Source organism: Microtus pennsylvanicus, chromosome 8 (assembly GCF_037038515.1).
Source record: "Microtus pennsylvanicus isolate mMicPen1 chromosome 8, mMicPen1.hap1, whole genome shotgun sequence".
Classification (NCBI taxonomy): Eukaryota; Metazoa; Chordata; class Mammalia; order Rodentia; family Cricetidae; genus Microtus; species Microtus pennsylvanicus.
In genome coordinates, this window is record NC_134586.1 from 7198644 (window position 1) to 7214054 (window position 15411).

The 15411-nt window shown below is 45.2% G+C and overlaps 1 protein-coding gene across 1 annotated transcript in view; it reads left to right on the top strand.

The window, feature by feature from the left end:
* Window positions 1-15411, top strand: part of St8sia1 (ST8 alpha-N-acetyl-neuraminide alpha-2,8-sialyltransferase 1) — a 141255-nt gene that overhangs the window by 51984 nt on the left and 73860 nt on the right. Inside the window, exon 2 of the mRNA XM_075982354.1 lies at window positions 6667-6811. Within this exon, the coding sequence (XP_075838469.1) occupies window positions 6667-6811 (145 nt within the window). The remainder of the gene's footprint in view (window positions 1-6666; window positions 6812-15411) is intronic.

Sequence of the window (15411 nt, forward strand, 5' to 3'; positions counted from 1 at the left end):
CATGAAGGAACTTACCCGTTGGTTGGCTTTCTCCATTTTAAAAATAAATTTATTTTGTGTTTGAGGTTTATGGGATATATATACAGAGGATAAAATGTTTACTGCAGGGAAATAGATTAAAGTTTGTCATCTGATAATTACTTTTATTTGTGGTAAGAGCAACTAAAATCTACCTAACAACCCCCCGCCCCCAGATATTTCAGTTTTGTTCTTTCTAGTCCTCCAGACCGCTTAGTCTGCTGATCTTGAACATCCCATTCCTCATTTTGTGGATTGCTTCCTTAGCTGCTCTCTGACCCTTGAGCTATGCATCCCCACTGTTCTCCATTTCCTCCCCCTCCACATACAAATGACATCATGCGCTACTTGTGCCTCTGTGCCTGGTTTATTTCACTTAACCTAATATCCTCCAGGTCCATGCAAGCCGCAAATGGCACGCACGGTCCCCTTGTTAAGGCAGAATCTCATTCTGCTTCCTTCGTCCATCCATCTGTTGATGGCATCTAGATCGTTGCCATCCGTTAGCTGCTGTGATTCATGCTGCAGTGAACCAGACTCTCTTTCTGAGGTGGCAACTTTCTCTCTTTTGGGTGCATACCCAGGAAGAGCACAGTTGAGTCATGTGCGAGTTTCGTTTTTCGGTTTCTTTATGAAATCACCTTTCTCTCTCCCACAACGTCTATGCTAAGCTATGTTCCTATCAGCAGTGTGCTAGGGTCCCTTTTCTCCACGCTATCGCTAATGTTTCTTGTTGTTTGCTCTTTGGAGACAACCATCCTCACAGGGGTCGGTTAGAACGCTTCGTGCTTTACCGTGTGTTTCCCTGGTGACGGAGGAAGCAATGTACCTTGTGACTGATGTCTGTTGTTTTGAATTTTGAAAGCATTAATTATGTGTGTGAGATATTGAGAACAAGAGAGTGAGATGGAGTGAGAGAGTGAGTGAGAGAAAATGAGAGAGAGAGAGAGAGCTACGTACCTTGTGACTGATGTCTGTTGTTTTGAATTTTGAAAGCATTCATTATGTGTGTGAGATATTGAGAACCAGAGAGTAAGGCTGAGTGAGAGAGTGAGTGAGAATGAGAAGGAGAGAGAGAGAAAGAGAGGGAAGGGGAGAGAACTGTAGTGAGTCTGAGGGTCAGGCCAGAGTACAGCTTTGTTAGTTTTCTCCTTCACCCTTGTTTTTGAGGCAAGATCTCTCTCGTTTCTGTGGCTGCCCAGCATACGTCAGGATAGCTGGCTCTGAACTTCCATTTTATCCTGTCTCTGCATCTCATTCCATAGTGTAAAGATCAAGAGTACAAATGTTTGCTGTCACATTCAGTTTAAAAAAAACAGACAAATCAACAAAACCTGGGTTCCAGGTATCAGACCCATGTCATAAAGCTCGGGTTCCAAGTATCAAACTCATGTCACAAAGCTCGCACAGCAAGCACCTTTACCCTGGAGCCCTCCTGGCCTTCTTTTCCATCTTTGCATCTTTTTGGGACAAGTGTCTGCTTGGGTCCTGCCTACGAGATTGTTGGCTTTACTGCTATTGACCTGGGCTAATTCCTTATAAAGCTTGCATATTCGCTTACCAAACTTGTGCTTGGCACATTCTCTCTCTCTCTCTCTCTCTCTCTCTCTCTCTCTCTCTCTCTCTCTCTCTCTCTCTCTCTCTCTGTAAGTTGCTTTTCCATTTTCTGGTTTGTTCCTTTGTTGTGCAGAGCTCTGAAGCTTGACATGGCCCCATTAGTTTATTTTTATGTTTGTAGCCTTAAGCTGGCTTGCCCTCTTCTTATGTTTTCTGAAGGCAGGTCTGACTTTATTATTTTTTTAATCTATTTTTACATCTCAAGGGCTTACCACGATGTTGCCTAAGAATGAAAAAAAACTGTTATGAGTATTACCGCTGATACTTCTAATATTAGTGATTTGTGTTTTATTTTTATGTAGCTCAGGCTGACCTTAAAATTTCTATTCTCCTGCCTCGGTCCCCCAAGTGCTGGATTTGCAGATTACACCTGGTTCAGCTGCTGCTTTCGATGCTGTGGCCTCGTAGCTGGTGATCTAGTTGAGCCCCTCTGGCCTGAAGAATGGGCATGGACCATGTCTCAGTGTGATCCCCTAACACCTCCATAGAACAGCACAACAGGAGGATGAGGAAGAATCGTGGGGAGAGAACATTGGAAAGGCTTCAGAGAGCAGTAGGAGCAGAATGAGTTTGCTGGAGATGTAGGGTTTCTGGAAATACTTGTCCACAAGGAACTCCTACTTTCTGTCTAATTCTGCTTTCTCCCATAAAGGAATAATTGCCCCAAGTCCAGTGATGACGGAGGAAGAGAGGCAAACTTACTCCATGTCTGCCAGCACACATGCTAGTAATGCCAGAGAAATCATTCATCTGTCTGACAAACCTGTGTAACTCTTGGCTTGTAACATTGCTTTCATTGTCTGTACATTCAGGAAAATGTGACTGCCTGGATCTTTTTCCTATGTGTTTTTTTTTCTTTTTATGATTCAGAGAGGAAACAAATATGAACGTGATTTGTTAGCTGTCAGGCCCCAGCCAGAAGACGGTGCTCTTGTTCGACCATGGCAAGTTTTTCTTCTGTGTTTCTCATGGCACTTTAGACTGAATCATGGTTTATGGAGGTTAGAGGGGAGACCTTCCGTCCGGAAGGAAGGACCTCATAAGAGGTGGAAAGACTTGAGGGTGAAGTCATGCACCTCCATGGTGCCGTGTCTGTGGCCTGAGACCGATTGTGGGGAAAGTATCTCAAAGCTGCCCAGCTCCGTGGTGAGATGGGAACTGGATGGAAATTCTGTCCTGAAGGCCTGTGCTGCATGACAGGCATTGGGCCCATTTGTGCAAAAGATTCCTTGAATAGAGAAAAGAGAAGTGGGCCGGTATGGTTCTGAGTGCTTTGCAAGCAGAGAGGAAACAGCCCAGACTTAGACTCACAGATCTGCATTTGTGTTTCTTCCTGTGGCCGAGACAAGTCTTGAAACCACGTGCAGCTCATTTTTGTAGACGTTAATTAAGCATAATGAGAATAACAATAATTCTTTCGTGGTCTCTTAGAGTTATTTCTGAAGACAAAAGAGAGACATCGCCAGACCTGTAGCAGGGAACCCAAACATCAGGGCATTCTCACCAACGTATAGATGCATGTCCGTGGGACTTCTGCCTATTTTAAGAGATTGTCTTAAACCGTATAAGTCATATGGTTAAAATATGGTGTCTAGGGTGCTCTTTTGACAAAATGTAGGGACAGCTCATGATAAAACACAACCCCGGTCATGCTACCTTGTGGTAGAGAAGCACTAGTAAGAATTCAGTGGTGAGCCAGTGTAGTGGTGAGCATCCCTAATCCCAGCATTTAGTAGCTGGGGAGGGCGATGAGCTGGAGACTGGCCTGGTCCACATACCAAGACCCTGTCTCAACGATGATAATGATGATGAAGGTAGATGAGAAAGGAAAGGGAGGTTCCTATGGTAAATAAATGTTGGTGTAGCAGCAAAGTGTGACACTATGATCCTTTGACAGAACAAAGGCTTTTGTCCTTAGTCCCCTCCTTTGTCCTTTCCACATTGAAACCAGCGTGAAGGGGAACCCAGCCAAGATCCAAGAGCAGGAGGGAACACCTAACAGTGTAATGAGCTCAGAGGCCCATGGGGCTGAGTAGGCTGCCAGGCCTACAATCCCATGGCCTCCCTGGCCATGAGTATGCTGCGCCATGAAACAATAATGGCAATACCCGATATCATACTTCACATTCTACTAGGATAGCACAATGTCACATGACAGGGAACTTTTAGGAAATTCTTTTCTGGAAGAAAAAAAGAATGTCCGTCTCTTAAGCTGGAAGCTTAGTGCCAAGGGCAGCCTCTAGTGTGGGCCTTCCTGCTGTGCCATGACGTGGCAGCGGACAGCATGTGGGGCCGCAGAAGCAGAAAACCAAAACCAAGTGATCTGAACTCCCTCCTATGACAGTGGCATTAATCACCCAAGCATAGACCCCATGACCTAGGCTGGTCCTCGGGGCCTGCTATCCGTCTTCAGTGCCACCCACTCTGACTTGGGCTCTTTCGTTCAATACAAGGGAGAAGTCAAGGAGCGATTGGGAATGCTATCCTAGTGAGGCTTAATCTTGGGGATAAGAGAGCAGCACAAGAAAAGGGGCCCTGCCATATGACAGAACCTTTCCCGGGGAGACACAGCTCACCCCAGCTAGGAAGTCCATGATAGATCAACGTAGAGATACCACCAAAGTCCAGCTTCGTGGATCATGAGCTTAAAGGAGTGTGGGTGAGGGTTACACACAGGAGCAGAAATGACTCCAAGACAGCTGCACCACCAGAGGCCACCCCAGCACGGAAACCCGAGACACTGTCTGCAGGTAGCTCACCAGGCTGGAGAGTGTCCTTTCCAAGTGACATGGTTGATCTAAACCTCTTTCAGGCAGCCAGCATAGTTTCCGCTTCTTCCAGGCAGCTCGGCTTGTCTCAGAGTGACTCTCGGCAGCGAGTCAGGGCCCTAGTGAATCTGGTCCGTTTCAGGGACTTCCTGGGACTGCTCTGAGATGCTCACCTTCCTTTTTGAGGAGCATCCCTGCAGGATGGGATGCTTTGGTTTCAGAGGAAATGGTTACACAGCAGGCTTCTGTCATGACCTCCTAGTAAGGAAAGGTTAAAGTTTGTATTCAGATGTATTGACCTTTGACCCGAAGCTGGAGCAGGTGTGTACAAGACCACACTTGTTGACCAGGAACAACCCAGTAGACGAAGTGTGGCTCTTCTCGATGTCACACTTCTCTCTGCCGATCTGATTACACTGGCAAATAAATTTTGACATAAATTTTGGAGACAACATTCAAACAGGCACTAGGGGTTTTGTGCTGCTTCATCTGAACATTTTCTACACATTTTTTAAAAAGCTCTAAGGGTACTTCCCACTCCAACCCTCCAGTCAGGGGTTAGCAAGTGACCCAGCTCACATACGGCATCATGTTGTTTTGATTTCTATCACTGCTGTGTTAAAATTGTCACAGGAGCAACTTATAGGAGGGAAGGCTTATTTTGGCTCATGGGTCCTGGTGAGGAGGGCATGTGATGGGAAGACAAGGCAGCTGGTCATGTTGTCTTCGATGTCAGGCCAGCAAGGAGAGGGTCTCCTACTCCAGCAGTTGTTAACTCCTTTTTAATACTGCTGAGGAGGGGCCTTCCAGAACATTCCAAGTGTTTGTTTTCCCGGACACGTGACCTTTTTTTACCCCTTGAGCCTTCCCCTTCTTCTCTTCAACATGGAAAAAACTGTTGTACAGCAAGGAGTCACGATGGAGCTGAATAATTCCCCTCAGGGAAGCCAGACAGAACGAGTTCATTCCACTCAAACTTGTTGTTTATGGAATAGGAGGCTATGGGATAATGTTCTTGTATACTGTACAGATTTGTCACTCATATTGGTTTAATAAAATGCTGATTGGCCAGTCACCAGGCAGGAAGTATAGGTGTGGCAACCAGACAAGGAGAATTCTGGGAAGAGGAAAGGCAGAGATGCAGTCACCAGTCAGACACAGAGGAATCAAGACAAGAATGCCTTACTGAGAATAGGTACCAAGCCATGTGACTAAACATAGATAAGAATTATGGGTTAATTTAAGTTGTAAGAGCTAGTTAGTAATAAGCCTGAGCAATAGGCCAAACAGTTTGTAATTAATATAAGCCTCTGTGTGTTTATTTGGGACTGAATGGCTGTGGGTCAAGGTGGGTCATAAAAATGCATCTATAATAGGACCACCCAGATTTTAGTTATTCTTCTCTGGCAATGCACAAAATGTGCTTCAATAATTTCTTGGGTGTTGCTCTGTGCCATCATGTTGACAGTCAAGGTATGCCATCATGCCTGCAATTTGTCTTCCTAAATGCTTTACTCATTAAAGCTCAGTGGTTGATCAACCCCATAGAGCAGTGACATGTCTGGTACTGAAGAGCCAACAAGGGAATCATCTAAAGGCAGATTGCTGGGGCCAGGCCATCCCGCTAGAGGCCAGTATTCCAAACACAGAGTGGGAAAAGTGAGGTTGTTCAACCAAGTCAGTCCCCGACATCCAGAAGGCAGGTTACCTCACTATCTTCTGAGACTACACCATTTATTTTGTGCCTGCTTCTATCCAGAAGGCCTGCTACAGAGTTCCCTGTGATCCTGTCCTCAGTTTGGGGGCATGGACCCTCTTTGGCCTAACCTGTTTCTCATTCATAGCCACCCTCTGCGCTCTTCTTAACTACCCGATAGCTGGAAACGAGACATAGGTGTGTTCCTGCTGCCGCTAGCTAGCCCGCCATCCTGCAGAGCCAGCTCTTTATGGGAACTCCATAGTCTTTCTAGGATGCGGATGGCTGGACCAGCCAGTGCATCTCCAAGGATTATGCCTAGTTTTGCCTCTAGATATATTTCAGCCACACCTGGGAGCTGGCATATTTTTCTGAAACATTTTGTAAGTAAAATATGACAGTCATGCCGTTCAGTGACTGGCAGTGTGAGTTAATCATAGCGTGATCACCGTGGAGACACTGTGGAGTGATTTGGCACTGGGCTGAGGCTGCATGTTCCTGTGGGGATGGCAAGTGCAGGAGTCGGCTGCTCGCTTAACCTGCTGTTCTTTTCTCTCTCTCTCCTAGGAAGCAAATGGAAGACTGTTGCGATCCGGCCCATCTCTTTGCTATGACGAAGACGAACTCCCCCATGGGGAAGAGCCTGTGGTATGATGGGGAGTTTCTCTACTCGTTCACCATTGACAACTCCACCTATTCCCTCTTCCCCCAGGTGAGTGGAACCCATTGCATTGTGGTGCAGCTCCTGACCTTTCTCCCTAAAGCAAGGCTTTCTGGGGGTCTGCTGACCCCTGGGCCTGCTGCTCTTCATCTTCTCTTTTCTCATCTTAATTGTGCACATTTTTTTCTCACGTCTTTTTATGTTTTCTGCTTTGATGCACAGGTGGAAGTAAGACATTAAGAGGAAGGACTTCATAGAGCTGCAGTTTTCCCTGCCGTTTAGATTTCAGGCATAAGAAACGGGGGCAAACAGTGGTCAGGGAGTGCGGGGATTCCAGTGCTGAGGTCGGCTGTGGGAGGATGGTGAGGATTCGAGATAAGAATGTTTACTTAGGATTGATGCTGCCACTGGGGAGTGGGGACCATACATCTCTGAACTCTTGAGTGCTAACTCCACAGCTACATTCTTGCTCTGAAGCGGAGGAGTGGTGGGCACTGAGAGAAAGAATTCAGTCCGACCGCTTTTGAAATGGTCGAAAACAGTCTTTGCTTACTTGGCATTTCCCTGCTTGCTTTCTTGGACGTTGCAGTGAGATGGTTTTCACTAACTAGTTTGAAAAAGACAGATTTTTTTTTTTATTTTAAAGAACCCTTGGTGTTGGTTGCGGGGAGGCCTTTGGTGAAACAGGGAGAATTTGAGAAATTAATTTTGGTCTTCCCAGGTCTTCTGGGTGACTCCAGTTTGGCCAGATGATCGCGTGTAGAGGACTCATGTTCAGCCTTAGACCGCAGGACTCGGTTTCTGAGTAGTTCTGTGATGAACAGATCACAAGCTCATTCGCAGAGAAGATGGTCTTATCAGTTGGTCACATGCAATCCAGAGTCACAGGCTCTACAAGGCACACCTGCACTGCTGGGAATATACCTGAGGGTCCTAAGTCAGCTTTCCACAGAGATACCTGCATCTCTGTCCATGCTGACCACGACACAGAGCCAACTTAGATGTCCCCTAGCAGAGGAATAGATAAAGAGGATGTGGTACATAGACACAAAGAAAAATTATGCAGTTCTAAAGAAAAATGGAATCAGGACATTTATAAGAAAATGAATAGAACTGGAAATAATTATGTTAATTGAAATAAAACAAACTCAAAAAGTCTATATCACATGTTTTTTTCTCATGCATAATCAAAACATACATGTATGTGTGTGTATGTATGCATGTGTACATATGTATGTGTGTTTGTGTGTGTACGTATGCGTGTATATATGTGTCTTTGTGTGTACATATGTATGTGTGGTTGTGTGTGCGCATATGTGCATGTATGTGTGTGTATTTGTGTGTGTACACATGTATTGTGTATGTGTGTGTATTTGTGTGTGTACATATGTATTGTGTATGTGTGTGTATTTGTGTGTGTACATATGTATGTGTGTGTATTTGTGTGTGTACATATGTGTGTATGTGTGTATTTGTGTGTGTACATATGTATGTGTGTATGTGTGTGTATGTGTGTGTACGTGTGTATTTGTGTGTGTACATATGTGTGTGTAGGTGTGTGTATTTGTGTGTGTATTTGTGTGTGTATGTGTGTGTAGCACATGAAAGTGGAAGTAGAGTAGGAGAGGGAGGAAGGACTAGAGGAAGAGGGAAAGGGAAAAAGAAGAGGATGATGGGAAACATGTGGCATGAACACAGAGGGAAGAAATGTTTGAGGTATGGAGAGGACCAGAGAGGAGGACGGAGGGAAGATGGAGCAGGCTGGGGTACAGATCAGAACAAAGTATAACGAACTAAAAGTATGAAAGTGTCACAGTGAAGCCTATGACTTTGTTATGCCAACCAAAAATTAATAAAGCCACAACAACAACAAAAAAACCCATCCTGTATTTATTGGATCACTCTTTGTTGTGTTAGATAATTGAGTGGTTTTGGAAGGTCTGCTGTTTAAAGTAGGAAAAACCAACAACTACTAAATAGGGGGCTGCAGAGACGGGGAGCAATTGTTGCTCTTGGAGAAAACCTGGCAGCTCACAATATCCGTGACTCCAGTTCCAGTGGATCCGACTCCTCTCCTGACCTCCTGGTGCATCAGGCATACATGGAACACAATACATGCCCGCTGGCAAACACGTATACATTAAATAGATAGAAATGAGGAAGTATTGGCTGGGTGGACGACTCAGTGATAAAGAACATTTGCACTCTAAGCATGGGACACGAGTTCAAATTGCCATTGTCTGAATTAAAGCTGGTCATGTCTGCTGTGTCTGCACTCTTGCATGGGGGTGGTGTAAGAGCCGGGCCTGTCTGCTGTGCCTGTACTCCTACATGGAGTGGGACTGAAGACAGGTGGATCCCAGGAGTCATAGGCCAGCCAGCCTAGCTAACTCAGTGAGCTTCTGCTTCAATGAGAGGCCCTACCTCAAGACAAGCAGGCAGAAAATGGTAGAATATGACTTCCAAGGTCCTCTGTCCTCCACATGTGTGCTCATGGGAGCACTCATATGCATGTTCCACATACATGTACAGCACACTCTGCACAATACACATATGCACATACACACATACATATGCACACGCATATACATGCTAGTAAATCAGGCTTTAATTCTGTCCCAATGTTCATGTGCTCTTGCATTTCATTGTTTTTGGCTCTGGAGACTTCCTAATATCGAAGGAAGGTGTGGATTTAAATTTTGTCTATCTAAATGCCAACTAAATGCCTTGGGTAACTCCCCTGTCTCCCGAGACTCGGCTTTCTTCTCTGTATGATGGAGAGAGGAGTGTGGGTCCTGTCTATTCAGAATGGCAGTGGAGACCTAGTTTTCTCAAGCACGCTGGTGTGCACTGTAACCCCTAATTGCCAGTACTGATAGTTCTCTGACTCATGAGACCAGGAGTGTCAGTCAGGACAATGTATGGAGATCACTCTGGGCATTTGGGGTGAAAAAGTAATTTGTCAGGGGATACACTAGAAGAAGGGGTGAAGCGTCAGCCAAGATGTTACTCCTGGAGTTGAGTTCCAGAACTCGATATCAGTGCTCCAGGACCAGAACATTCTAGAATGATTGTCTTTTTTTTTTTTTGATTTTTTGAAACAGGGTTTCTCTGTAGCTTTTTGGTTCCTGTCCTGGAACTAGCTCTTGTAGACCAGGTTGGCCTTGAACTCACAGAGATCCGCCCGCCTCTGCCTCCCGAGTGCTGGGATTAAAGGCGTGCACCACCACCGCCCGGCTTAGAATGATTGTCTTTTGTGTGACCACAGTCACCTCCAGAAGAAACAGTGGCCAGAAGATGGGTTCAGGACTTCCCTTCCTTCAGGTCTCATTCAGGTACAAGCAATGCAAAGATGAATTTCCATCTGAAGTATCTGATTCCTAGACATAGGAGACAGGCAGCCTTTCACTCCCAAGATTCAACAAGGTGGTAAGGAAAGAGTGGTATCCAATGCGAGCTGATGCATAAGATCCTCTGTGAAACTAGCACTAGCCAGGCATGGTGGCAAACACCTGCAGTCCCAGTCCACGGGAGGCTTGAGGCAGGATGAGCCCACCTCGGATCATATTGAGGGCTACAGCACACCGGGCACATTTGATCTGAATTCATCTAAGCCTTTACTCCGTGAACAGATAGGATCTGATGCTGCACTGCCCGTGGCATGGAGGAGGAGACTCAGTCTAAAGTGCAGGGTGAGTTCCAGGCCAGCCTGAGTTACACAGCAAGACATGGTCTTAAGACAAACAAAACAACAAAGAACAGATACTGATGAGCTAAATGAAGACAAGAAAAGAAACAATTGTCTTTAACAGTTAAGAAAAAAAGCTAAAATCAATCGAAAAAAGGCTTTGGTAGTGGAGGGTTTCCAGATAGCGAGTGACCTTTACCTTCCTGGTAGGAAATGGATTGGAGGGAAAGAGATGATTAAAGAGAGACAAACGAGCCTGGCGCCGTATCTGACAGTCCTGGGACCAGGACGGAAGGAAGCATTTCCTTTTCTCTGTGCCCATCACCATCCCACAATAATAAAGGAAAACTGGTTTATGTAGGGACCAGAGGTCATTACATCACTACGTGTGCTTAATTGGGCAAAACACACAATGAATAGATTTTTTAAGGATGCACCTGTATTTTCCTGTGAGATTCCGGAATGATGAGCACTCTGGAGGACCAGTAGCTTCCTGTGGATGCCCCTCCCCCATGTTTCTGGTCTGTTACAAGCAGACTAAGTTGCCAGCCAGGTGGTGCCCTTCCTTTGTGTTGCTCCTGGGAAGCAGGGAGAAAAACTGGCCAGCCCTTTCCCACTGTCACCAGGCTAGTTCACATTCAGAGGCTCCATCCAGGGTGTGCCTGAGCTGCTCATGTCTCATGGCACACAGGAAGCACAGTGGAGTCAGAGCAGGAAGTGGTCAGGACAAGCTGTTGCCCCCAAAGACAAGAACCCCCTTACGTAATCTACTTCTTCCATCTGAGACCGTCTTCCATCATTCCAGAGCCTTCCAATAATCTACTCGAAATTTGAATCTATCCCTGGGTTAAAGCATTCATTAGGACACAGCCCCATGATCTAACCTCTGGAAACAGCCAACACAGGGGTGCATCACTAACCCCCACTGCTTCTCAGGCCCATCAACTCGATAATCAAGATGCAGCATCAGACTGAATTCCAGTAAAGCCGTTCCCTGGTTTTCCCAGGTCACCCATTCAGCTGTCACGTCTCCAACACTGCACATGCGTTAGCCACAATTCTTACCATTGCTGTTCCTCTGCCACTTTTAATCATCATTTTATTGTTGCTGCCAAAATGCAATCGAAGAGAAAGGTGACCTGTTTGTTGGGGAGTTTTACCAGGTCCTCTTTAGGGCTGCGTCCATAGACAAGGACTCTGGAGATTACTTGGGGATGTTACCCCAAATCTCTGTTATCATAGTCTGCCAATTCTTACACAGACCTTCCACAATTTCCTGTAGCCTCATTATCAGCTGTATTAAATTCTGACATAGGCATAATAGTTCTCCATATAATTGCATATGTGCACATTGCTGTTTCCTCGGAGTTCTCTCCTGGTTCCAGGATGGTGTGAGCTTTTGAGGGATGAGCTTTCTTTTCCCACATTATACTGATACCCGTTTCCATCTGCTCATTCTCCAGGATACCCTGTCCAGTCCCACTCAGGCTGAGCTTTAGGGGATCAAGAGCGCATGTAGCTGTGTCTGAATGGCTCTGTGAAAGTATTTTGGTGAAATAACTGTTGAACATGGTTAGACACGAAGGCTGATTTTATTTTATTGATTTATTTATTTTGCTGGAACTTTTAATACGGCTTCTTGGATTCTGCTTCAAATCTCTCAAAGATGGGAGTGAGGCTAAGCGATTCCTGTCATCTGAGATGTTTGGATCGTTAAACTTGCTGGTTTGGATTAAGAGGCGCCTAGATGAGGAAAGCACACCTCTGGGTGTGTCTGTGGCGGCATGCTCAGACAGCTCATTCGGTAGGTCCATCCTGAATATGTGTGGTGCTACCCAATGTGGTGGAACTCCAGGTGGAGCAGAAACAGGCGGAAGAAGCCACTGGTGTAGGAATGCCCGCGGCTTTGTTTCCTGGCTACTGCATTGGCTCAGGTATACCACAGACTCCCACCGTGGAAATGCTGTCTTTAACTCTTATCTATCTATCTATCTATCTATCTATCTATCTATCTATCTATCTATCTATCTATCATCTATCTATCCATAGTGTGCGTGTGTGTGCGTGTATGGTGTGTGTACAGAGGATAGTATGATAGCTGGGAAATGGCTCAGTCAGTAAAGTGCTCACTGTGCAAGCTTGAGGACTGGAGTTCAAATCCTCAGTGCCCATGTAAAAATCTGGATATAGTGGCATAACTTATAATTCCAGTGCTGGGGACGCAGAGACAGGTGGATCGCTTAGAGTTCAGTGAGCCATCTGTCTAGCCAGGTTCTAGTGAGGGACCTCGTCTTAAGCCACAAGGTGGGTGACACCTGAGGCTGTCCTCTGGCTTTCATGCACGTGTATATCCCCGCACCCACACAAGTACCACTCCACACCCACAAGCTAGCCCCACCCTAGGTTGGATTATCACTTTCCTTGTTAGTTAAGGATTTTCTATCCGACCTCCAAATTCTGCGGTTTTGGGAATTGAACCCAGGACCTAATGCTATAGTGTTCAAGCTATTTTCCCAACTTCAGGGCTGTCCTTTCTCAGCCTCCATGGTCCAACAATTTCAGGAATTAACAATAAAATAAAATCTATTTGGAGTTAAAATACATCCCTTAGGAGACGCATACATTTCTTTGGGCAAGAAAGGAACAAGAATGTTAAAAACCACATTTGCTCTCATACAATCAGAAAAATATCCCCTTGGTGCAATAAAAAATGTAGCTAGCTCCCTCTCTTCTGACGGAGGATAGCCACAGGGTGCAGGTCACAAATTAGACCAGTTTCCTCAGAGTGTCTGCAAAGCCATGTGCGGAGAGTGAACACACTCCACCCACACCAGCTCCTCAGTTTGACCCCAACTCCCATTGTGCTCTCCCGAGACTGGTCAGGCTGTGTCTTTGGCCTCTGGAAAACCCAGGAGGACATTTCGGAATAGTTCCTGAAATCGGCCTTGTTGAAATGACAGTATACATTTCCCCTCTTCATAGACCTATGCTGAATGTAATTTTCTCAGCTCCTGGGTATTCCTGTGTCTTGTAGCAATTTCTTTTTCCTCCCAGTGAAATTTGTATGCTGATATAAATAGTGGTATTACTTAGTCACTTTTCAAAGACACGTTCTTTTAGCCATAAAGACAAAGGGGACTGAGTTTATTGGGCACAGAGCATTGCCAGGTGTGAACCTCATTTGTTGCCAGGCTGGCTTGATAACCTAATAGGTATTTGCTGATCTCAAGTAACAGGAAAGTAGATGGTAAGTCATTCAGGGGTGAGTCCTGGCTACTGTGCACCATCAGTATTTCAGGATTCTTTTGCGAGTCATATCAGCTGATGGCCAAGGAGATACCTAAACCCTAACCCACCCTAACCTTGACCCTAACTTGGTTCCAGGATTCCAGCAGGAAGAAGGAGACTGAAGAGAAGTCCAGGCACACTAACGTTCTTGTGTCATTGGTCGGGACTAAGTCATATCCACCTGTCCAGCTGCAGAGAGACTTACATCTAATGATTTGAACTCCAGGACAACACGCTGCCTATGCCAGCCCATACTGTGTGCCTTGCTTAAGTTGCGTGTCTTAGCCTGTCCTTTAAACACGTCTATACATTGTTGTTATTCTTTTCACTTCATGGATGGAACTAAGAGTGAGAGGTGTCACTTGCCAATTCTGGTTTCCAGAGCTGGTGGGTAAAAAGCTGGAATATGAAACCTAGCCAGTACCCCTTCAGAGGTTTTATAGGGGTTAGGAAGATGGTAAAGTGTTTGCCATAAAAGCGTGTAGACCCGAGTTCAGTCCCCAGAACCGTGTAAAGGTTGGGCATGGCAGTTGTGCCTATAATCCCAGCACCAGGGAAGGACAAAGAGCCCTGGAGTGTCACAGCCAGTCTGACCTAATGGGTAAGCTTCAGGTTCAGGGAAAGACCTTCCAAAGACAACAGTAGATTTAAACAGAGTGATTTAAAAAGACTTAGGATGTCTTCATCTGACCTCCACATGTGTACACACACACACGAAACTGGATACATGTGTGCACGTAAAATCCTTCTAGCATCGTATTGTTTACATATTTCCTTTAGAAAAGTGATCTCCAGTAGGTGAGTTCTTCCCTATTAGTGACCTTGAAACTATTTTAAAGAGTTTCACTTTCCTTACCTCGGAACAGCTGCAGCCTTTTATTTGCCACTATTCAGGAGAAAAACGAAAGTGTCCAATTAGAGACTATGGGTCCTGCACTCTAGTGTCTCTCTCTGGCTTTGCGTGCCCCAGTCACCCATTTTGAAGAGCAACAAGAGCAACTTTATTGTTTTAATATTTATAAAAGAGAAATCCAGGTCACCGGGAGGAGCCAGACATTTTCTGCATATAACTTCCTTGAAGAATCTAGACTATTCCTCCATTACCACCGAGTAACTTGGGCAGTTTACCCTGCTGTTTTTGGTTGAATGCCAGCATGGCAGAACATTATGGGTGATACAGCATAAATATCCAGGTCCACCCTTGGCCTTTTTTCTGATATCATTTTTGATTCTACATAATTTATATCAACTATGTCCAACCTGGTTTCATAATTTATAAGATGGAATGGGTTACTCTGGTCTTATTTAAATTTTAGCAGTATTTTCAGATACAGTGTCAAAACACAGTTATAGATATAAAAGTGCTTCGCAATGATTTCTCCAAGGAAGTCAATGATATTATTATCATTATTTTTGATATTATTTATCATTATTTATTTTATTTTGTTTTTAGACAGGGTCTCTTGTGGTCTAGGCTGTGGAAGGACGCTTAAAAGAAATCCCACACTAGCTCAGAATTGAGAAATAGATGGTAATTTATTTAGGGGTAGACTCACAAGTCAGAATCTTCTGCTTGAATGGAGATCTGAAACCGAATCCTACAACCTGAAAGGAGAGGTGCCAAAAAGAGGCCATACTCATGCTCACCCCAGTGGGTGGGTAACCATTGGCTGTA